Below are 24,685 nucleotides of genomic sequence, written 5' to 3' on the forward strand. Positions count from 1 at the left end.
CAGGTGACGTGGCTTCTCCCTGGTTGATCCTGTGGAATATCCTTCCTCTGGTCCTCCAGCCAATCGCTGAATGTGTGGGCAGCTGTGGGACCGGGCAGTGTCCCCCCTTAACACACTTTGTTCAAACTGCTCCCAAAGGCTGATCTGCTCGTTAACCCCGTAGTCTTTCTTCGTCCACATCTGTCAGTGATCTTACTCCAGCTTTCCTCCTCTCCCTCCTGCGTTCACTCAGCAGACCTTGCCGAGTGCCTGTGGGCAGCTGTGCTCTGGCACATCAGTGCGTGTTCCGAGCAGCACATGGTCTGCGGGGAAGACAGGAAGCAGATGGTTCACGCTGACGGAGTCCTGTGCTGTCGGCGGCATTAAAGGGGAGATGCGCTTCAGAACGGTGAGCATGAGTCAGGAGGGAGGCCTGTGGAGGGAACATCACAGCAGGAGGAGGTCTGTTTGGATAAGAGCCAGAAGCAGTGCACCCAGCAGAGAACAGCTCATGCAGATGTGTAAAAAGCCACTGGGCCCTGGCAGTGTGGCTCATTGGTTGGGTGTCATCTGTACAGGGCGAGGTCTCCAGTGTGATTCCTAGTCATCCGATGCCCAGGAAGGGGTATGCAAGAGGCAGTCCCAGCAGCAGCATCTGCCCCCAACAGCACCACCACCTCCGGCTTGGTGACAGGCTCTGGGCCTGCTGGTGTCCATGAACAGGGCCTTTCTTCAGTTTTATTTTGAGTGTCAAATCCTCAGCTCTCACCTCTCCTGTTGTTCCTTCTGGAGCTTTATTTCCAGCTGGTGTGGAGCTCATTTTCTCTGCTGGGTAAAGGCGTCTAAACGCTCCAGGCGGCAGTGACTGAGGGAGGATGCGGCGGGGACCCAGGGATCATCACTGAGTCGCACACGGCCCTGCCGAAAGGCACAAAACGATGTGGGAAACATGGGTGGCACCAAAGAATTTATTGTAAATGTGGTGGCAAGTACAATGGGAACAATCGTCATTGAAGAGGAACTAGAAAATTACGCGTTTAAAGCTGTGCTTTTCCCGCCACGCACCACGGTCTACGTCCTGAGAACCTCACGGGACGGTCCATGTTCACATCACTTCACGGCTGTGTCTTCATCTGACATTTAAAGCAGTTAACCATGAACTTCAGTTTCAATTATTCTCTGTTTTTATCAATTCCGTAATGATCTGTAGAATCTTGTCATCTGAGTGGGAGAAAAACACCATGAGCAAATCCATCACTGGCTAGTTTTCCAACGTGTCCACAGGTAAACCACAGGTATCCCTCATTAAAAAACGCCTTTACATTAAAATACAAAACGAACACCAGCAATATTCACTATGAAGCTACAGATGCCTATGTAAGGTGTCGCCCTTCAAGTGCTGTTTTAATAATTGCCATGCTTATGCTCAGGCCAAAAGAGATGACGCGATGCGCTCAGTCCTTCCAGAGGCATCACTGACCACAGCTCCCTGAGACAAGGCTGCTAGCTGTTCCCCTGGCTCAGTGCGGAAGCTCCCGTGTCTCCATGTTTATCCCAGGACACCGCACACAGGGAAGCCCCACCGAGGTGCCAATGGGAGTGACAGACCCGCTACACAAGGATCCACATTCCAGGGAACGAGACAGACGAGAGGCCACGGTATTTGCTAAGGTTTTGTTAACAGCGGCTTCTCCGAGCAGCTGCTCTGATGTTGTGACTTCCGAAGACTCCCAACCGCTCTCTAGGTAGCTAAGGTGACCCTGCGCAGACGGAATTGTCCTATTCTACCAGATGCTTCAATACGAGAAGGCGCTGGGTTCGATGGCTGCAGCGGGAATTCTGATAATGGGGCCCAGGGCCTGCCAGTTAGGTTCCTGGGGAGAGATTCTGGGGGCGTTCAGAGGCATAAAAAACCACTCACTTGATACAAGGGGAATAGTTTACAAAAGAGAATAATTAGGTTTGAACAACTGTTTATGAGTCAGATGGAATTTAGCATTAAATAAATTTTATTAAACTATTTTTTTTAAATATATTTTATTGATTTTTTACAGAGAGGAAGGGAGAGAGATTGTTAGAAACATCGATGAGAGAGAAACATCGATCAGCTGCCTCCAGCACATCTCCCACTGGGGATGTGCCCACAACCCAGGTGCATGCCCTTGACCGGAATCGAACCTGGGACCGTTCAGTCCGCAGGCCGACACTCTATCTATCCACTGAGCCAAACTGGTTTTGGCATAAACTACTTTTAATCACCTGGAATTTAAGACTTCAATGTGCCATCTAGTGTACACCAATACTTAAAAGTATACTGTTTCCTACCTACATTATAATCACACACTTACTTTCAAGGGACATCTTAGGATTTTCAAGCTTTTTTCTTAGAACAGAGTCAATGAGAACTCTCAGCTGCTTGAAAATGACGGCTATCTTCACAGGGGCCTGTTGGGAGGAAGTGACAGATTGGACAGAGTTAATCCTGGGAGCGTGAATGTGTTTACATAAATCAAGATAAGCACGTACACCTTCCGCTCTGCTCAGCACATCCTGACTAACATAGAAAATTATGGGAAAAACACAGGCAAACCACTTCCTGTGGCTAAACTATGCAAACTTCAGTTTCCTTGTTAAGTATCCATAAACTTGATGGAAATTTTAAAACAGCTTCACTGAGGCAGTTTGCAAACCATCAAGGTTCACTCCCTGTTGAGTGTACTATTCCGTGATGTCGGGGAGCCCGCCGCTGTCACCAGGGTCCTGCGGCAGGACATCCGCACCGCCGCGGCCTTGGCGAACACTGCACACCCCTTCCAGGCTGCATTTACCATGTACTGGCCTTTCCGGTCTTAGACAAGCTGCTGCCTGGCACAGCACAGGAGAAGGTCGCTTAGTTTAGACGGGTCAGTGCTGACGGGGTCCCGGAGAAATAACCTTATTGCTGGTAGCATTGGTAACCCTAGTTTTTCCAGAGAACACGACAACACGCAGTGAAAGCCATGAACCTATCTCTTCATAGGGGGTGCAGCGGGAGGAGCAGGAGGAGCGGGCTCTGGTTTAGGTCTTCTCCACAGCACCACTCTGCCACGCAGGAGGTCCCTGACTTCTCCCTGAGCTCAGGGGCGGATCCTCAGGAAGGGAACTGGCAAGGCGAGGGGGCTGCTCTCCGGGCACATCCACGGAAAGGCAACCGGTGAAGCCAGACCCGGCACCTGTAATCGTTACTGACGATGGGCGCAGTCTGCGAGTTTCCAATGTAACAGATGTAAAACCATACAGACAGGATAAAATAATCTTAATCAAATTGTAGGAAAAAATGATGCAAATGCCAAAATTTAAAAACAAATCCACCTCAACGGCACAGGAGCAAGTCAGGACTTGAGTGCGGCCAGCGCGCTGGCGTGGGTGTACCTGGAAGTGGATCCAGCCGTCCACGGAGAGGAGCCGCTCGCGGTGCTGCACCTCGATGTCCCCGCCGAACAGCAGCACCGGGAAGGGGCTGATGAGCGTGGTCTCCCGCAGGTACACACGGGCGTACCTGACCTGCACACGAGAGAGGAGGGAGCCGTCACCGCTCACGTCAGCATCTATGCACCTGGTTCACATGAACCCTTGTCATAATGTGGGCTCATTTTCCCTTATAAGTTTTGTGAAGCTGCATGTTTACTTTCTCATGTGCATCCTTTGCCAACTGTATAGTAATCGCCATCACCCCCGTGCACTTAGCCCCTTAAAGACATTTTAACATGAACTGCAAGGCCGAGTTACAGGGCAGGCAAAAGTGGGTCTACAGCTGTGCGTACGCGAATCACAGGGCTTATTCCTGTTATTACTTATTACTTATCATAGTGTTCTCCATTCAAACTGAACCCTACCTCTGCTCCAGCCGTGTGCCTTGAATAAATGCAACTATCAACGAGCAATTTTATAAGGCTAATGCTGTCAAACAATTAATAATGCAAAAATGAAATGATGATTAAGTTTCAATGTCAGCTAATGCCATGGTTTTGCATTAAGGTCGATGATATGCTGGAAGTTGTTAAGCCAGTACTTGAAAATCTGGATCCTCGCTACTTGAACAAGCTTGGCTTCTGTTTTTATTTCATGTAGAAAAGATGATGATGGTCACGTAGAACCTTAATGTTTTCTTTCATTAACGAATAAGAAATGAACAGCTTGAACAGCTTGATGTGAGAACCAAATATCACAGCCGTTGGGCACCCTCACTTGTTATGACTGACTTTTAGCACAGTGCCCTGTGTGCTGGCGTTAAGAACGAGCACCCACCTTCTCCTGGTATAGGAGCCACCCGTAGGTCTGCAGGTCCCGGTTCACGGAGGACGGGTGCACCTGCGCCTTGCCCTGGGCCGTCTCCACCATGCAGGCCAGCTTCTCGGTGACGTCCACGGACCTGGTGCAGAGGATCTTGCCCACGCTGTCCGAGAGCCCCGCGGCCAGCACTGCCTTCAGGAGGGCGACCTCTTGGAAGGAAAGGGTCTGGGTGGCCTTGCTTCCTTCCCAGCCGTTAGAGGTGGACGCCGAAAACCCTGCTGCCTTCACCAGCCTGATCAGCTCCTGCTTCACGTCCTAGATCGGTGTAGGTGGAAAAGAGACTCGATCAGACCTGATTAAAATAGAGACACTGCCAGATGACCTTGGAATTCACATTCCTGTTTCCTATCAACACCGGGAGATGTCAGATGCTTTAGTTTACTGCAGCCCAGATTACATTAGAAAGAAAAAAAGATCCTGGAAAGTCAAGGATCGATGAGTCATCTGTTACCACCACCCTGGGACCTGAGTCATAAACACATGCATGTCTGCCTGGGACTGTCCCCTTCACTAGTGACTTCCCTCCGATGCTCCCCCGTGAGGACGGTCACACAGAGAACAGGAGGGGGAAGCCTAGAGGAGTCCGGACGCGAGACTGCCCGGGCCTCTTCATCTGTCTCTGGGAACCTCTCCTTCCTTCCCTAAGAACTTCGACAAAGTTTATTTTTTAAAAATATATTTTATTGCCAGAACCGGTTTGGCTCAGTGGATAGAGCGTCAGCCTGCGGACTGAAAAGTCCCAGGGTCGATTCCGGTCAAGGGCGTGTACCTGGGTTGCGGGCACATACCCAGTGGGAAATGTGCAGGAGGCAGCTGATTGATGTTCTCTCTCATCGATGTTTCTAACTCTCTATCTCTCTCCCTTCCTCTCTGTAAAAAAAAATCAATAAAATATATAAAGTTTATTGATGGCAACTTCATTTCATCTACAGCTGTGACCTACCATCTTTTTCTACCTTTGATAGTCCAGTCAGCTAAAATTCTACAGGAAGATGAGCACTTTTCTAAGCAAACAGGATACAAGTAATTAAAAGGTGACGTTTACATTTAGGATTTCCTTTAGGTTTCCGGTTTGGGCCCAAGGGACTTTGCATCTAGGGAGGAAAGATCAACAGACAGCTGTGGTCCACGCAGCCCAGGCGGAGAAGAAAGGTTCTTGGAGGAAGGAGGCGGAGGTGGAGGCGGAGGTGTGGACGCAGACGAAGCAGCGCTGCGGGCTCCCCCACCTGCGTCCCCAGCCTGGCTCGGAGGGGCTGTGGCTTCAGTTACCCCTTTCTCCGCTCCGAGAAGGCTGATTCCATGGAGGAAGTCCCTGCTGTCACCCCCACAGTGAGGTCATAAAAAGTAACGGGTCAGACTAATGGGAAGAAATGTTTTTAACCGTTTACAGTCCGAGCACAGAAGAGAGGAACCAGATGAGGCACACCCACAGGTTACTTCCCTGATGCTTTTACGGCGATGGCACTAAACACCATTCCCCAAGGGCCAGGAACAAAAGGTAAGCGTGCGGAGCCCTGCCTGTCAGCATCACCTGTCTTTTCACTTTCACTGCACACGCGTCCTCTCTGTCCTCCCACACAGTCCAACCTGAGCCTCTCTGCTGCTCTTTCCCAAGAGCAGACTGACACACCTGCTCACAGCCAGCGTGGGCACACCCTGCCCAGATGCCCTCCCATGGACAGCATCCCACACTGCAGCCAGGGAGCTGCTGACAGGCAAGGAGGGACATGTAAGAATTTCATTTCAAGGAGCCAGAGCTCTTAGGAAAGTGAATGCTTCCTAGCCCGGAGCATAAAATGCACGTCGTTCCCCAAACAAGGAAGCACAAAGTCTGCTTGGGCTGCGCGTGGCCAGGACTCGGGAAACCTGAGGGGCGCCCCTCTCACTGTCCGAAAAAGGGGCAGTCTGATTAAAAAGCACCCACAGAGGCCTGGAGCACGGGAACCATGTAAGCCACCAGCTTCATGAGCTCTATGAGACGCAGCACTCCCCGATCATGGGGGAAATGCTGGGAACTGGCTCGTTACGGAAACTGCCAGGTGAGGGAGCAGCAAGCTTCACCCTATGTCCCTGTACAAACGGTGCCTCAGGATGGCTCAGGGGCAAGTGCCAGCTCTCTCCTAGGCATTTCTTCTTCCAAAACAAGCGGTCACTCAGCCACGCCCCGAGTTAGACCTGCGGGAGAACTCACCTCCAGGGTGAGCAGGGACGTTCTGTTGAGGAAGTTCCTCCGGCAATAAGCCACTTCAGAGCGAGGGCCGCCTTCCTGCCGCGCTTTCTTCCACCTACACAACAAAATGACCAAGGGCACATGTTTTCCTTGCAAACTCTCCTTCTCAGAGGTACTAATCAAAGCGTCTTTAAATCAGAATCATTTAAGAAGAGGAGGAGTCTTGCTTGTAGAAGCCACCAATTGTACTTAAGAATTTTGACTGCCCGGTTGCATGGCTCAGTGGTTAAGCCTTGACCTATCGACCCGAAGGTCACGGTTCAATTCCCGGTCAGGGCACATGCCCGGGTTGCAGGCATGATCCCCAGTGGGGGGCATGCAGGAGGCAGCCGATCAATGATTCTTATCATTGATGTTTCTATCTCTCTCTCCCTCTCCCTTCCTCTCTGAAATCAATAAAAATATATTTAAAAAAAAAGTGACCAAAAGACATTGTTTTCTGTTTATGCATAACAATAAATTTCAAATACAAGGTAATACACATATATTAATATGAAGTACATTGTTCTTAAATTTTTGAAAGAATTATAAAACTATGAATCTATAACATAACTAATTATACCTTGAAGGATGATATAACTAAAAATAAAACTTTAGAGATGGATTTAAATCCTTTTAATTAAAGGCTCAGGCAAATTTCTAAAAAGGAAATCGCCCCAGGCTCGACAACACCCTGAGCAGCTCTTACCCTAGATACGCATTGTAGATGGTCAGGTGGTCGGAATTGGCTGTCGCCAACGCTGACTTCGCAAGGTCCGCTTCATCCTTCCTGCCGATGGGCGTGGTAAAGGGAGACTTCTCGGTCATGACTGCGGCTAGCGTGGCCTACCAGAGAGCAGACCAGAGTCACAAAGGGAGAGCCTCACAGCGGTCTGCGAAGGGGCACATCTCACAGCCGCACTGCAAGTGCACGTGTCCTCTTTCCAGTACCCGCACGCCCTCCAATACCACAATCGCTGGCACACTTTCATTTTAGCTGCGTTCGTTTCATTAGATGGCATTAAAAAAAGTCACTGAACTTGTATGTAATCTCTGTGAGGCAGTATCACCAGAATCGGAGATAAAAGAAACGGGATGGTCGAGTGATCTGTGGTCTGTCACAGTGAGAAGCAATTCCAGAATCACAGCTCAAACATCTTGACTTGAGCCTGCTGAATGCCCACTGCTTGCAACGCTCCTTAAATACAGGTGGGGCAAAAGCAGGTTGACAGCGGTTCGTATGGGAAACGACACAATAAAAAAGAACACAGGAATAAACTCTGTTTTACGTACTCACAACTGTAAGCCTACTTCTGCCCCGCCCTGTACTTTTAGGGTAACGGGGCTATAGGACAACCCACTCGTTGCAGCCCTTCAGGTCGGCTATGGGCCCTCAGCACGATTCTGGTGAGTTCCCACCCTGATCCTAGAGAAATGGGACGAGAGGAAGTCGGCTCCCTGTTGGGAGAGCAGCCTGGGTGTGCTGTCCAGGGGCGGCGCAGCTGGAGAAAGCTGGAGAGCTGAAATTGCCCGGAGACAAAGGACCCAGAGAATCCAACACAGGCACGAACCTGGTTAACTCAGGGGCAACTCGAGAACACAGAGCTGTTGGTAATGTTGGTGCTGGGGTTACAGGCTGCACTTTAATATACAAAGTGTGATGCCTGTGGCAGTGAAAGCACTGAGCCATAACCAGAAAGGGAAGGGAGACAGCTCCTGATTGTCTGTAGGAAAGTCCAATGGGTCAGAGTCCCCCTGAACTGTGGGACACAGCGGTTTTCGCCTGGGGCACCGCACGGAGGTTTAAACGTTCTTAGCCGGGCACTGACCTTCCCCACAGATCGTCAAATAAAAACATGACAACAGCCACCACAACAGCCACCTGGGGGGAAGAAATCAAAACCCGACCCATCCTCCGTCAGGTCAGCACAGTACACTGGGTGCCGCAGGATTTAGTGATTACTTTGTACGTGCCAGGAAGTGAACAAGGCTGAGAACCACTGGTCTACGACCAATTCAATTAAATAAATACTTCCAGTGGGATGTTTCATAGACAAAGTTTAGACAAGCCAAACCCATGTATAAACAGTGTCTATAGCATGTGTAAGTGGATGGATAAGTATGTTTTCTTGTATGTAAGTTAAATATTAAAGTCTCATTAAGTCTGGTCAGTGTGGCTTAGCTGGTTGAGCACTGTCCCATGTACCAAGAGGTCGGTGGCTCGATTCCCGGTCAGGGGACGGGCCTGGGTTTCATGCTCCATCCCCAGGAGGGAATGTGCAGGAAGTAGCCGATCGATGACTCTCTCTCGTTGATGTTTCTATTTCTCTCTCCCTCCCCATCCCCCCCTCTAAAAATCAAAACATATTTAAAAAATTATCATTAATCATTCAGACCTCCTGCATTTTAATGTCAGTACTGACATTCATAATTCAGTTAAAAATTGAAAGTTAAAAATTATTCCCAAACTTCATGATTTCTCTGCCAAAATGATATTGAAAGTGAAGCAGCAGCAGCAGCGTCGTTTTTCTTACCACTGGGTCCAGGCAGCCGAATATGGCTCCGAAGATGAGCATCTTGCCAATCTTGACGTTCACGGGCAGAGCTGCGAGGTGCTGGCCCAAGGGAGTCAGTTTCGGCTCCGTCAGTTCACAAGCCCCAATTTTTCGGAGCAAGTTCATTGCATTGCTGATGACTTGGAGCTGAGGAGGGTCTAAGGCTTTGGAGAGGAAATCTTCAGGAGAACCCAGGTTGCACTTCTACAGATTGAAAACGAGCGACAGGGTTTACATGAGCCAAAGAGGTCAGACTGGAACTAACTGTGAGTTATGTGAAACTCTAAGAGAACAAATGCCTGAGTAAGGATACCCGCCTCTTTTTCAATAACTGGCAGTGTGTGCGTGCGCGTTAACGGGTGGGCATGTGGAAGAGACCTTCCAGTCCATATTTTCAGTTTCTTCATTCCTGATTTTTATAGTAAAAAATCTAAGAACTAAAGGTATTACAGACCTTTCAGACTAGGAAGCCCTTGGTTTAGGTCAGGGTTTCTCAATGTCAGCCCTGTTGTTGTTCTGGGCCAGATCACTTCTGTTTTAGGGGCCGGTGCTGTGCACTGTAGGTTTAGCAGCATCGCTAACTTCTACCCACGAGATGCCCACAGCATGGCCTACTCTCCCCCGAGTCTGACAACCAGAAACGTCTGTGGACACAGCCCACTGTCCCCAGGTGCGAACGACTGGTGCAGGGTGTGAGGCTGTGTTTAATCCATACAGTACGAGGGCCTGTGGCAGAATTAAAGCACAGGGGACTCTTTATGAAAAGGTGAGCGAGGGGTCATTTAAGCCAGTGGTTCTCAACCTTCTGGCCCTTTAAATACAGTTCCTCATGTTGTGCCCCAACCATAAAATTATTTTCGTTGCTACTTCATAACTGTCATGTTGCTACTGTTATGAATCATCATGTAAATATCTGATATGCAGGGTGGTCTTAGGTGACCCCTGTGAAAGGGTCGTTCGACCCCAAAGGGGTTGAGACCCAGTTTGAGAACCGCTGATTTCAGCAGAACATCTGGAGCAACACAAGGAAGACAAGTTTAGGTCTTCATTTCTTTTCTAGAAGGCGGTGAAGAGTAAAAAACGGATCTGCGTTCCTGAGGGGTTACCATGATATGAAGACATAATTCCTCCAAAGGCACACGTAAGATTTCAGGGACGGAATACTCCATAAAGCCTTCAAATCTGAAAAATAAAATCACAGCAATCACTTCCCGTCATTGGCCACGACGCGCTGCCCCGACCTGCGTGTCTCCACATCCAGGGCTGGGCCGCACGTACCTCTCTCGCGTGTACATCCGGAAGCAGAACCCGTCGCGCACCCGCCCGGCTCTGCCCTGGCGCTGCAGGGCGCTCGCCTTACTGACAAAGGTCTCCACCAACGAGCTCATCTGGCTGCTCTCGTGGTACCTACAGATATTCGTGCAGTTGAGGAAATGTATGTGGATAACTGACTTAAGTAAAATCTGAAAAAGCCAGAATATTTGACTCTTTAAGTTGAAGATAGGCTAAAACATGTCCATCATCACTGTGGACCAATATTTTCCAACTTATGTTTCATATTTATACAATTTAACAAGCATTCCATACTAAACCTCATACTACCAAATTAAAAGTCGGCACAAGAGGAAACCCTGCTTACTTTACCCTTTCCCAAATTAACCTGACCATGGAATACTTTCTCTTTTAGTGGAATGTCTATTAATTATGCACAAGAATTATTTGAAGTTTGAGAAATACCATTGTGAACATAATTCACCTTTCCACAAGATATAGTTAAACCCTGAAAATACTTCCTCTACAGCTTAAAAATCAAGGGCTCTCTCTCTTTTTAAATATATTTTTATTGATTTCAGAGAGGAAAGGAGAGGAAGAAATAGAAACATCAATGATGAGAGGGAATCATTGATTGGCTGCCTCCTGCACGCCCCCACCCCCACCCCCCGGGGACCGAGCCCGCAACCCGGGCCTGTGCCCTGACCGGAATTGAACCCAGGACCTTTGAGTCGGACCACAGGCCAACGCTCTATACACTGAGCCAAATCGGCCAGGGCTCAAGGGCTCCCTTTGTGCTGCATAGTCACACCCTTTCCAAGCAGTGCCACAGCTCCTACCCGAGGGACAGTGTCCACAGGGTCCCAGGCTGCTGAGCGTCTCATGTAGAGTCTGATAAAGAGTCAGCACAGGTTGCTTTTGTGCCACTCACTGACCCAGGCACTTTCACCCTGAGATTTTCCTTTCCCCATTCACACCTGAGGAAGCTGCTATTATTACTGATAGTTACGTTACTTGCTCAAGACTGTAGAACAAAGATGTAAGTCTGTTATTCCAAAACCCAGGTTCTTTTTTATATTCCCACAGATAATGCTTTTGTTTAACAATTTATTTTACAAACACACATTTACAAAAATGCATGTTCTGAAAATTTTCTAAAAGGAGCAGCCCACTGGCTACTTATGGGAAAACACATGACATGAAGTTTGACATCGGCTCTCAGACATTTTAGCTTCCCCCCGTTTGCTTTGGCAGAATTAGGACATCTGGAATTACCCTCTATGATTCTGTGACTTCTCCTAAGAACTCAAGAGCCGCAAATTCTTTTCCGGTGAAAAGTGTTTGGCTTTGGGGAAGTCCAACTTACTTATTTTCTTTTGTTCTTCCAGTGTCGATGACAAACACCACATCTGGAATTGTGATGCCCGTCTCTGCAATATTTGTTGCTAAAACAATCTGAAAATACATAAAAAGCTAAATATTTAGTAACAACTTCAGCAACGTGCTATAATGTAAACCACTTTAGAGTCTGAACGGATGAATTTAAAAAGGGAATTTCAACTTTATAAAAATTCACAATCTATTACTGTTAATTTTAATTTGCTCTAATTATAATTAGTCTCACCACCTCAGTTTGGTAATTAAGTTACACATTCTTATTCTTCAAAAGTCCCCTTCCCTTAATTCTAGCTAGTCCTCTGAGAAATGACATGAGCCGGCTGAACGGGAAACTGGTCCGAGCAGCCGGGTGACCGAGGGCTCTAACGGGGCTCTGTGAACTCCAGGGGCGACGGCTGCACCCCGTTGAGGAGAAAGCGAGGCCAGTGTGTTGCCACAGACAGGGAGCAGTTCAGCGACGGGCCAGGCCGTGCACAGAGCCAGGCTCCTCCTGGAGCACTGGGTCCCCACAGGCCCTACCCTGTGCTCCTTCCTCTGACGAGGGGTTCGACATCTGGAAAACTCCCTTTGCCGCATCGCTCTCCATTCAGAGTCCCAAAGAGAGACAATGAAAGTGCTGAGACTCCCCCCAACCTAATGGTCTATTATTATTAAAAAATCGTGTGAATAGCCTAGAATACGACCAAGAATTCTCCTGGACTCCTAGAGCTCCTGACACCCAACATCCTTCATGATGCCTTCTTGGGGGGAAAGTAGTGATCTTCCTTCTCACAGGCAACACCCATGCCATATTATTCAGCCACCATGCCTCCTACAAATCCTGTCCCTTCAGTAACACATGATGTACACTGAGTGGCCAGATTATTATGACCACCCCATCAGTACTTCACTGACACTTCCAAAAATACTGAATATTGAAAACTTCCTAAGCAAACACTCTCAAGGTTTTATTATCATGGTTATTTGCATTGTACTGATGGGGGGTCATAATAGTCTGGCCGCTCAGGGTAAACGTTCCAACACTCTAATTTTCACTGGGTTCACGTCTGCGTGGGTCCAGCTGCGGAGCCTGGAGTCTGCCATGCACGGTTAGACTCCGAGGGAGGGCACGCACACATGCGGATCGGACTTTACCTTCCTGACTCCCCGAGGAGGGAGTGTGAACGCCGTGGCCTGGTCCTGGGTGGAAAGGATGGAGTGCAGAGCTATCACTTTATATCTGAAAGTGAAAATCACAGTTCTTAGCAGGAGCTTCTCTTTAGAAGACACTGAAAAGAATAACAACATTCACTTGCACATTGGAGGCAACTTTAACATTTTTACTATGAAAGGTTTTGGACACACACAAAAGTCTGGATAATGGTAAATGAGACCCATGTAGTCATCAGAGAGAAAACATTTACTAGGTATGAATGATGTGGAACACAGGGTTTCCAGGACTTTTAAGTGTCCTGATGTTCATGTGGAAAGCATGACGGCAGCAATATGTGTATGGGGGCGAGGAAGTGCAACCTGGTGGGGTGGGTCCCGCACACCCAGGTGGCTGGGGAGGGAGGCGGTCAGCATCCTATTCTTACCCACAGAACTCCCTCTGCTTAATCATATTAAATGTAGAAATTATACCTAAAACTTTTTGTAGATAAAATGCTGTAATAGTGATGTTACACAAAACACACTTGCTTCCCATGGACAGCTTCAGCTCTGATCAGGAGTTTTACTGCATGAAACATTTTTCTATTTTAAAACCACCAGGAACGGAGTAAAGATCTGCAGTTACCGTCCAGAAGAAAACCTCCTGTCAGCTGACAGCAGATCGTACAGCTGCTGAATGTGGGCGAGGCCAGGCAAGAAGATCAGCACTGCTCCTTCCATATTCCTGAACTGGGGACTTCTGTCTGTGATTTTGAAAGATACAATATTCAAAAGAAGAAGAAAGATAAGGAACAGCATGTAAGATATTAATAAAATGCCTCCATTAACAGAAGAAGTTTTATCAAAACAAATGGAGACCCCTGAGAAATCGGTTCAGACCTAAATACGCAAGAAGCTCCAAGACGAGGTCCAGGTTGATCTTGTGAGGGTTCATGTAGAGGAGTGCGTGCTGTGTGCGGCTGCTGTACTTCTGGTAAAAGGGACTTAAGCCAGCACCTGCTCCTGTCTGAACTGGGATGTATTCCTAAGAGAAACACAATCAGAAAAAGGCAGACAAAATATTAAGTATTATTATAAGACAAAGAAGGAGAAAGATTGGCATTTTTCTCATTACCGCCATTATAGTTTACATCCGCCTCATTCTTTCTAGATTTTACTGTGGTTGCCAAGTTCCAGTCATCTCTTTTGAATACCTTTAATCTTCTGAGTCTTTAGTTTCTAATTTCTATCTCTGAAGCTTTAGAGAAAGAGTTTAGTTTTTTGATTTCTTTTTTTTTTTAATATATTTTATTGATTTTTTACAGAGAGGAAGGGAGCGGGATAGAGAGTTAGAAACATTGATGAGAGAGAAACATCAATCAGCTGCCTCCTGCACATCCCCTACTGGGGATGTGCCCGCAACCAAGGTACATGCCCTTGACCAGAATCGAACCTGGGACCCTTCAGTCCGCAGGCCGACGCTCTATCCACTGAGCCAAAGCGGTCAGGGCAGTTTTTTGATTTCTTGGTTTATCTGCTTACCAAGAGAAAGAGAAAGTAACTCTGTGCTTTCTTCAGATGGGTAATCTATGAAATATCATGGACACAATGAAAACATGGAGAACAGTACCACTGGCCAAAGGCAGGAAAACTTAGCTCTGTGGCATTTCCAAAAACGTGTTCGAAACTAACTCTCCAGGGAGAACTGTGCTGGCCCCGGGCAGCTTCACTACAGAGCTCGCGCGGCTCACGCCAGGACCCCGTCTGCCTCATCCTAACCACCTGGGGGGTTCAGGGGAAGAAGAGAAAATCATTACATGTTTACTCCTCAGTAACGGATCAATGCTCTGAGACAATAAAAGTTCCCTCTGACTTTTATGGTCCTTGATTTTTTCATGTGTTCCAATGTGGCCCATAACAGTGGAAGAAGACAAAATAACATAAACCAAAAACTAGACTCTATGAAACAAAGATGAGAGAAATGGCCTTTAAAATTTGCTTTTAATCATATCTGTTCCTCTTCTACCAAATTGTACTGGAATTCTCTGTGCCAGCATGATTTTAAAACTCTCCTGGCAGGTTATGTTCTGGATAGCACCATCAGGTGCCTTTCAAAATGTTCTCTTTTGCCGGCCAGTGTGGCTCAATTGGTTGAGCACCCGCCCAAACTGCAGGAGGCTGTGAGCTCCACTCCTGGTCAGGGAATATACCAAGGTGGAGGGTTCCGTCCCCAGTTGGGGGCGCATATGACAGGCAACCTATCAATGTTTCTCTCTCTCTCTCTTTCTCTCCCTTCCTCTCTCTAAAATCAATAAATATATCCTCAGGTGAGGATTAAAAACAAAAAGTTTTCATTTTACCTGATATTTTTTTATTTCCCCTGCTTTGCTTGTAACATTAACGGTTATTTCTTCTTCCTCCTCCAGAAATTTCTGACAATATTCTGAATCTTTCTCCAGTACAAAGCCTGTTTCTTCTACTATATCTTCAAGGTGAAAAACCTGCAGAGATTAAAGCATGTAAACGGTGAGCTCCAATTCAGTTCAGGAAAGATCATTTTTAAGAGAAGAAGGGGATTGTTCTCTTTGATTATCACTAAATGCTAACTTAGAACTGTGCCTCCCAGCACAGCCAGGTTCGGTGAGCCTGAGGGGGTGAAGGATTAAGAAAAGACAGACAAGAGAATGGAGCTGGGGCTGGGTGGGATGCTGCACTCTCTGATGGAGCGACAGCGCTATGGCGAGTCTTTATTTTACAGCCAGATTCCATGAGGCAAAGCAAGGGCGTGGTCAAGATGTTCACAATGTTCTCGTGGGTTTCAAATCTACTCAGTTACATGCACCTGATCAAGCTTTGTTTACTTGCTGCATCTCCCGCAGCCCATATCACCCAGCCACGTGGGGCCACAGGTTTGGACCATAACCTGTCCAAACACTGTAGCCCAGTGGTTCTCAACCTTGGCTGCACATTAGAATCACCTGGGAATCTTTTTAAAATCCTGATTTCTGGGCCTCATCCTCTGGAATGAGGCCCAGAAATCAGATGAGGCCCAGAAATCAGGATTTTAAAAAGATTCCCAGGTGATTCTAATGTGCAGCCAAGGTTGAGAACCACTGCTGTAGCCGCTCTCCACATCAAATATTATGAGAAACACTTTTTCTGTATTATGTTGTATACTTTCTGCACGTGAGCACGGATGAAGAACAGGCAGCAAGGAAGCTTCGAGCCCCCCTAAATCTGAGAGGTGAGGGAGGAGGGGCTCCTTACTGCCCAGCAGCCACCTGGCTCTGCACGTGACGGTGGCGTCTGAGGTGTGTTTTGTCTGTTTCTCAGGTGTGTCTTCCAGCAGATCCTCCCGAGTCAGGGCAGCAGCCACCTGATCCCTCAGGCCCTCCCGGCCCTCTAGACTTGCAGCACCTAGGAACTCCTGTCTCAGCTTCGGGCCCATCTGCTGGGTCTTTCCCGATGGGAACGAGGTTGCTGTTCACACACGCAGGCTGCAGGGGACTCACCTCCACAGGATAGCTTCGCCCTGAGATCCTGAGGATGGGGCAGTGAGTAAAGTAGGTGGAGAACTTCTCGCTGTCGACCGTGGCGCTCATGAGGATCAAGTGCAGGTCAGAACGCTTCTGTAAAATCGCCTTCAGGATAACCAGTAAGAAGTCAGACTGGACGCTTCTTTCATGAACCTGGTAAAAAGGGAATAAAAACAAATCACATATAAGGCCTCGTAAGAGGCTAAATTAACCAGGCACTCAAGTTGAAAAGTTAACCAACACTGAAGTGCAGTCAGTACATGTGAGGGAGAGACGCTCGCTGTGTGTTGCAAGTAAGACAGATGTCAGAACTGGGACAGTCACTCGCTAACACTGGAGCCCGCGAAGGTCAGCACCGAGTGACCCTCAGCCGCGGCACGAAGACTCCAGCTTAGCGGATGGCCAGTGATGGCGAACCTTTTGAGCTCGGTGTGTCAGCATTTTGAAAAACCCTAACTTAACTCTGGTGCCGTGTCACATATAGAAATTTTTTGATATTTGCAACCATAGTAAAACAAAGACTTGTATTTTTGATATTTATTTTATATATTTAAATGCCATTTAACAAAGAAAAATCAACCAAGAAAGTGAGTTCGCGTGTCATAGGTTCGCCATCACTGGATTAGGGCATCTCCAAATTTCACTCAGAGGCAGTTGACTCCTGGAGTTCTACCACTAACAGAACACTGTACGGTCACCACCAACACAAGACAGAGTCTGTCCACTTTCTAGAAAAAGGGGAGTCGGATTAGTAGGAATCTCACAGGGTCTCTCTCAGCTGTCCAAGAAAAGATGTTTATGCCTACCAACGGCTGTGACCTGCACAGCTGTTTACCCTCTGCCTCGATTCCTGAATGGTAAAATAGGGAGAAGACACCGACACTGGACAGCTGGAGGGTTAAACGGGTTTACATATGCAAAGTCCTTAGAACAGCATCTAGCACAGAGCAAATGTCCAGTATTTATGAAATGAATCTTTTTAATAAAAAATGTTTAGAATTTACGTGAACATGACGACAGACATACTCACCTCATCTACTATCACGTGAGACACACTGGTTAGGAGACCGTCTTCTTGAAGCTTCCTGAGCAGAACACCTGTTGTACAGTAGAGCAGCCGGGTAGACTCACTGGCCCGAGACTCCATCCGGATCTGATATCCACACAAAGAATTCTGAAGGGAGCACACGGGCGAGTTAGTCTCTCAGGAGACCTGCCTGGGAGCGTGGGCTAAACGGAGGCACGGGCTGACCTGCTCCCAGACCAGTGGTTCTCAGCCTTGGCTGCACATTAGAATCTCCTGGGAATCCTTTTAGAATCCTGATTTCTGGGCCTCGTGAGTGAGAGGCAGCCAAGGCTGAGAACCACTGACCTACACGGAACCTCCGAGTACCTCAACTCAGTGCAGCCGGTTATCAAACTGTTTTCCCCTGGTCTTCAGGCTCAGCTGACTGCGACATTAGTTTTGTTCATTTTAAACAAGCAAAACCTTTGTTGTTTTCAAAGTGGTGAGACAAAAAGCTGGTCTGCCTCGAGTACCGTGATTATGATAATTTATTAAATTATCTGGGACCAAGTGTCGAGGCACGCAGTGACAGAAGCTAGAGCCGCCCGTCCATCTGGTCTGCTCTTCTGTCAGATTCCCGAAAAGCTGTGCCAGGAGGAGCAGCCACATCACACGGGGTGACCGAGGGGTCCTGCACTCATGTCTGTCCCCCCCCACATTCTCCTCACTTCCTCAGACATCCCTGTTTTATTTGAGTACTTGTCTGTCATTCCCTCGTGTAAATTCCTTTTAAGACAAACTGTCTTTGCTCCTCTTACATTCCATGAGAGAAACCCAAGCAATCTGCTACATGAAAATGTTTACTGCAGAGGTGCCTATCTTAATGACAGAGATGGAAAGGTTAAATAGCATCTCTAGGAAGAACAATTCAAAGTAGAATTAAGCTGAATTTTGTGAACTTGGGGTTCATATTTAGTTCTAACCAGCTTTCCTGGCTCCTGTATTTAGCAGTCACTCCGGGTAGTTTGTCTACTGGCGAGGCAAGATGCATAATAGATACTGAAGCACTTTTTCTATTTTGTTTCAAATTCAGCGTTTGAAAAGAGTCAGAATTTTCTTCATTACTTTTCCCTTTTGCTCATTGGAAATAATTAAAGAAAACCATTCAGGAATCCATGCACAGAAAAGACCTGCACACACTTGAGATGCACACTACTAGCGTCAAATTTGTATTTGTCTATAACAGTGGTTCGCAACCTCGGCTGCACATGAGAACCACCTGGGAATCTTTTTAAAATCCTGATTTCTGGGCCTCATCCTCCGGAAATTCTGTTTCTTTGTGATGGGTTGGGGCCACAACATTAGTAACAAAGAAACAGAATTTCCGGAGGGTGAGGCCCAGACATCAGGATTTTAAAGACTCCCAGGTGATTCTAATGTGCAGCCAAGGTTGCGAACCACTGGTCTATAATCTTTGCATGTTCAATTTAGTATGCAACATATCTGAACATTCAATGGCTAAACGGAATATGTTTTCCTTCGATAGAATTGTAAGGACAGAATCGCTAATGATCCTCTTCACGTGAAGGAGCGTGGCAGTGTCACAGCCACTAATGTTGTGGCCCCACCCCATAACAAAGAAACAGAATTTCCGGAGGATGAGGCCCAGAAATCAGGATTTTAAAAAGATCCCCAGGTGGTTCTCATGTCCAGCGTGACTGGGCCTGAGCTGTGCCAGAGACCGACCCGCAGGGGTCACCCTCAGCTGGAGCAGTTCCCCTTGGGTCCCCGGGCAAAGTGCGTCACGGGCGTCACCATTCACGAGGTGGCAGTGGACAGCTTACCCTTCCTCCGGGTCCACTGTCGCAGCCCAATTCGTCACACACTCTCGTGGCTAAGCTCACTGCTGAGATGCGGCGGGGCTGGGTGCAGACAATGTTGCACTTCCTTGTCCCCGGCTCGTTGAGAAGCAAGTCCTCCAGAAGGAAATGCGGCACCTGCGTGCTCTTGCCGCTCCCCGTGTCCCCGGCCACCACCACCACCCGGTGCCTCTTCAGGGTTTCCACGATCGCGCTCCTGTGCTTGAACACGGGCAGCTGCTGCCTCTCCTTCAGAAGGCCCTGGTACTTCGGTGTGCTCTGCAGCTTCCTCAAGAGGTTCCTAACAGGCTCCAAGTCTTCTGCCTTTTCTGACTCCAAGGACAATGCAGAAAAATCCTCATCAGAAACTAAATTTTCCCAGGATTCCTCAGCGTCTTCAGCGCTCTCTCTCTTGTCCTCGGAATGCTCCTGCTGCTGCTGCAGCTGCAGCTGCTGCTTCACTTTATTCAGAAGTTTGGCGATAAAAAGGTCCCGGGGCTTGTTGGTCTCCATTTTATTTAACTCTTCCTTTTTCTTTTCTGCATCGCTCCATTCTAGCCAGACCGCTCGGTAGGTTGGAGGAAGTAACTGGTGAACTGACTGTCAGAAGAAACAGCAGCATTATTTTCACTGACGACAGATACCAGAACCCAATCGGTGAGGACGTAGGACAGCTATCTTCCTCCTAACATGTCATTTGTCTCTCACACTAGTTTCTACTTTAATGTAAAATGCACATGCATATGATGCAAATGAGAAAACAGCATGTAGTCAAGCTTCTAAACTTACTAGCAGTGTGACCTCGGGCAAGTGACCTAACCTGGCTGTGTCTGTTTCTCTGTCTGTAAGTGGGCACACTCCGAGGTAAACTTCAGTTAACACATTGAGTGCCCAGCCTGTTTTGTCTTCCAGACGGAACGATAGTGTCAGTCACCAGTGACTGGGTGCTAACGTGTTAATTCATGTAAAGTGCTTATTCCTGGAACACAATAAGCTACTGATCAGACGTGTCTTACTTATCCTGAGAGCTGCTACAGAAATACACAGTTGACCAATAACGAATTTCTAACAGCCCCGTGAGACGCCACAGCGTATGACACCACAGGTGGGCTCTGCGTTACCCCAACTCTGTGCTACCAGGAGCTCACAGTCATCTCTACAACACGGACACTCGCTTCTATCAATTACCCTTAGCTCGTGGAACCTTATTTTGCAAAATAAGGGAAATAAAGGCATTAAGAACTTTACTGACAAAATGGAAAGAACTATTGTTTGGAGTTGCACTTACTCCGTGTCTGAAATTTTCAGTGGCTATAATCTCCCATGAAGAAAGGTATGCACACTTATTGTGAACAGGAAGTGTGGACAGTCCCAAAAGCTTAGATGCGCTTCCTTCAGTACCACTTCATTTTCATCCTTCCTCAGACTGCAGTTTAAAATTGGTAGAAACCAATGTCTATCATTCATTCAAGTTGAGAGACGATGTAACACTAAAGAGAAACTCTTTTACAATTCTTACTTCACCCCCAAGCACAATGACTTTTATTCTGTAAATTAGCTTGGCCTGAACATCTGGGCCAATCAAATGTCTGACAGTCTCTGGTCTAGAAGAGAAAGACCAAGCTATGTTTAGGGGTGAGAGACAGTAAAAATTATGAATAAGCAGAAGTGAGGATGAGTCAGAAGCAGCAGTCAGTAAAGGGAAAACTGGCCCAGAGGCCAAAATCCAGCACGCACTGCCGTGCACACAGACACGGCTTTCTGAGACAAACTCCGGCCCGGCCGCCCGCTCACCTGCCCTTTTGCCAGCCGGTAGAGAGCCAAGGTGGCCCCCAGGTGCTGAGCTTGCATGCCATCCTCCGTCAGGATCGTAGGGCAAACCACCAGCACGTCGCCTTCAGACCTGATCACCCGCACCCTGCAAAGAAGCCAAAGAAATCCCCATCGAGCTGACAAAGTAGGAACAGTCAGAGCTCCATTCACCTGCACTCCAGTTTACAGTAACGGTTTAAATTTCACATTTCTGCAGACTGTACTTGAGACTGAGAAGCACCGTCAACCTGAGCTTGGAATCAGAGAGCTGCTTAAATGTTGACTTAACTCCTAAGAAACAAAAATGACTTTCATCTTCAGTTCTTCTAACGTTGGTTCAGGAACCAAAACCACACACCTGCATTTCCAGTACCGACCGACGGGAACTTTCTCGAAGGCAGGGTTTGGGCTCTTGGGCAGATTCTTCCGGACCCAGTCGATGAGGAACTGTTTGGGCGACTTCCCTGTCCAGCTCCGAGCGGTGTAGTCAAAATTCCTCACATCCTGAGCTGCTTTCTTTTTCTCTGAAATGACAAAGATTGGTTTTTAAAGCAATGACACAGTGTGGGCAAAAGCAGGTGTACAGTGGTTCCTACGAGAAAGAGATGGTTATGATTCTTACAACTGATTCATTAACTCTGTCTCGAGTACCCACGACCCTACGCCTACTTTTGCTCTACCCTGTATACAATCTCGAGGGATCAAGGTCCTCTCACCTTTGGAAACAGACTTTCAGAAGTAAACAGGTGAAGAAAGGACACAGAGAAAGGCTGTACGGAAACCTGCTGATGGAGAGAATGAATGAAATCTGACTTGTTAAGAAAAACTACCGAGTAACTTATTCATTCTTGTACTCTCCCTGTGATGAATTTTTTAGAGTATCTGCATTCCAATGTTTGGTACACTACCACACAGGAAGGATGATCTTTTGAAAAAATAGAAATCAGATGTCATTTCTCTGCTTAACAGCTGCCACCAATGCCCTCCATGGCTTCAAGCCACGTCTAAAATAAAGTGCAAGTTGTTCACACTCCCCCAAGCCCTCCGTGGTCTGCCGACAGCAGCTCATATGCTGCCGTCAAGTCCGCAAATGCTCGAAGCCCGCCGGGCCCATCAGTGGCCACAGGTGGCCAAGTTGAAATGAACTAAAACGTAAAAGTTGTTTCTCGGTTGTGCCAGTCACTTTCAAAGGCTCACCCCTCATGTTTGGCCAGCAGCACCCACCCTGAGAGCGCAGACACCGAACATCCCCATCACAGAGTGTTCTGCTGAGCAGGGCTGTGCCTAGCTCCCCTCCACCCGGCTTCCCACGTGCGTCTCCCGCTCGTCAGCAGGTGCCAGGTCTCGGGGCGAGGGCTCCTCATCCAAACCAGGCCCCTCGCCCCCACCATCGTCAGAGGCCGGCTTCCTTTCTGTAACAGCTCACATCCCCACTTGCAGTTACCTCCTCGCGCAGGCTTTTAAAGCTTCCCTCCCCCATAGACTGGACACCTGAGGAGGGCAGAGAGTAGTTGTTCTTTATTTTTATATATTTTATAGATTTCAGAGAAGAAGGGAGGGAGAGAGAAACATCAATGATGAGAGAATCACGGATCAGCTGCCTCCTGCACACCCCATACTAGGAGAGCCTGCAATCCAGGCATGTGCCCTGACTGGGAATGAACCCTACCTCCTGGTTCATAGGTTGATGCTCAACCACTGAGCCACGCCAGCCGGGCAAGACTAGTTATTTTGTTAATAACTGTCCAGATAGAACCTGACATTGTCAACAATAAGGACTCAGTAAATATGTGTGGAAAGAGTATATACTTAAAAGAACTGAGAATGTAGTGGGGCATGACTGACTATACTACAGACTGATGAATAGAAGACTGGCTCTCTCAGCAACTTACCAAGCCCTCAGAAGCACACATTGCGCACGCCTGGGGACAGGGCTGGAATCAGGGAAGGTTGAGAGAGGTTTGAGTTGAGCTGTGAAGCGAGGGAAAGGTTGGCAAAGTAGGGGCTGCAGGATGAGCAAAGCCGCGGAGCCGGCAACGTGTGTTCTTAAGAAGGATGTGGCTGTACGTGGCCTGATGTGGAAGGAGACTGTGGTAGATGGCAAAGGGGTTTCAATGACATGAGAAAGGGTTTGCACCTGCCGCTGACGAAAGGTTTTTCAAGAGGATCCCACTTAGCTCTGTGTGATGGAGAGAGAATTCTGCAGGAGTTTGGAGGATAAACTGGAGAGGGATGAGGCTGAAGCAAATATTTCTAATTACAAAATGCTACACAAGTAAGTTATCAAAATCATTGTGATTTCTCTTTCTTTTTCAATCCTCACCCTAGGAATGAGGGTGTTTTTTCCATTGATTTTTAGAGAGTCAAAGGGACAGGGAGGAGAGAAAGAGAGACACACACACACACACATTGATGCGAGAGGGAGACATCAATAGGTTGCCTCCCATTCTCGCCCGACCGGGGCCAGGGATTGAACCTGTAACCTTGACCAGGAATCAAACTCGAGATTCTTAGGTCCATGGGCTGGCGTTCTAACCACTGAGCCATGGCCAGGCAGTAACGGAATTTCTTAGTTGTGTATTCCTTGACATTTTACTAGTTGGAAATACACCCAGCACGCCTTCTCTTCCTTTTACCTTTCTCTTCTTCAGTAGCAGCTGTAGACTTTTCAAATAAATTCAAGTTCAAAGCACTTTCCCCTTCTGTGGCTACAGGAGGCTTTTTCCTTTCATTCTGTTGAGGTGAAATCTTTATGGCGGGATTGAATACTGGATGGTCTTCTAGAGTTTCCATTTCTACCAAGAAAACACATGCCGCTCAGTTCCATGATTTGTTTCTTATGCCTTTCTACTGTGCAAGATGGTTTACAAAACCCTCTTTGTCCCTGTAGCCAACTGCTCAACACTTCCTCCTAGGAACTGCTGACATTTTTAAAATAAGCTGTTTAACAGATGTAGGAACCTGGGGAAATTTGCATTAGGAACAAGCACTGGTGGAAGTGTATGCACCCTCGAGTGGAGGTGGCGTTTTAGGGCAGGTACATCATTCACAAATGGTGGCTGCAGGCCACATCCAGCCTGTCACCTCTGAGCTGAGAAGAGTTTTATATATACTTATACATATATATGTATACATTTTAAATTTGTCTTTATTGATTTCAGAGAGGAAGGGAGAGGAAGAGGGAGATAGAAACATCCATGATGAGAGAGAATCATAGATCTGCTGCCTCCTGCCCGCCCCCTACTGGGGATCGAGCCCACAACCAGGAATCGAACCTGGGACCCTTCAGTCCATAGGCCGACGCTCTAGCCACTGAGCCAGACTGGCCAGGGAGATTTTTATATTTTTAATGGGATGAAAAGATAAAGAGAAGATGTATTTGGTGACATGAAAACTGTATGAAATTCATGTTTCAGTGTCTGTGTGTGAGGTTTTATAGGAACACAGTGATTTGCTCGTGTCCGGTCTGTGTTGGACTTGACGCTTCAGCAGCAGAGTGAGCAGCCGGGGCCTGTGTGGCCGCAAACCTGAAACAGTCCCTCCTTGGCTTGGGTAGCCTAGCGAGAAATCGTTCGCAAAGAGCAGACATCGGAAGA

The 24,685-nt window shown here is 47.6% G+C and overlaps 1 protein-coding gene across 1 annotated transcript in view; it reads right to left on the reverse strand.

Moving 5' to 3' along the window:
- Window positions 1-929: 929 nt before the first annotated feature.
- The window catches only part of DHX29 (DEAH-box helicase 29), a 38,076-nt gene continuing 14,320 nt past the window's right edge, over window positions 930-24,685 (reverse strand). Inside the window, exons 8-27 of the mRNA XM_015562611.1 lie at window positions 23,726-23,884; window positions 21,448-21,613; window positions 21,072-21,195; window positions 19,263-19,877; window positions 17,443-17,586; window positions 16,389-16,565; window positions 15,237-15,377; window positions 13,777-13,921; window positions 13,523-13,640; window positions 12,880-12,964; window positions 11,714-11,802; window positions 10,354-10,482; window positions 10,182-10,257; window positions 9,055-9,279; window positions 7,230-7,366; window positions 6,503-6,596; window positions 4,267-4,566; window positions 3,391-3,522; window positions 2,328-2,424; window positions 930-1,200 (exon numbers count right to left, since the gene is read on the reverse strand). Of these exons, the coding sequence (XP_015418097.1) occupies window positions 1,148-1,200; window positions 2,328-2,424; window positions 3,391-3,522; window positions 4,267-4,566; window positions 6,503-6,596; window positions 7,230-7,366; window positions 9,055-9,279; window positions 10,182-10,257; window positions 10,354-10,482; window positions 11,714-11,802; window positions 12,880-12,964; window positions 13,523-13,640; window positions 13,777-13,921; window positions 15,237-15,377; window positions 16,389-16,565; window positions 17,443-17,586; window positions 19,263-19,877; window positions 21,072-21,195; window positions 21,448-21,613; window positions 23,726-23,884 (3,206 nt within the window). The 3' untranslated portion in view covers window positions 930-1,147. The remainder of the gene's footprint in view (window positions 1,201-2,327; window positions 2,425-3,390; window positions 3,523-4,266; window positions 4,567-6,502; window positions 6,597-7,229; window positions 7,367-9,054; window positions 9,280-10,181; window positions 10,258-10,353; window positions 10,483-11,713; window positions 11,803-12,879; window positions 12,965-13,522; window positions 13,641-13,776; window positions 13,922-15,236; window positions 15,378-16,388; window positions 16,566-17,442; window positions 17,587-19,262; window positions 19,878-21,071; window positions 21,196-21,447; window positions 21,614-23,725; window positions 23,885-24,685) is intronic.

The sequence above is a fragment of the Myotis davidii genome, unplaced genomic scaffold (genome assembly GCF_000327345.1).
Source record: "Myotis davidii unplaced genomic scaffold, ASM32734v1 scaffold496, whole genome shotgun sequence".
Lineage (NCBI taxonomy): Eukaryota > Metazoa > Chordata > Mammalia > Chiroptera > Vespertilionidae > Myotis > Myotis davidii.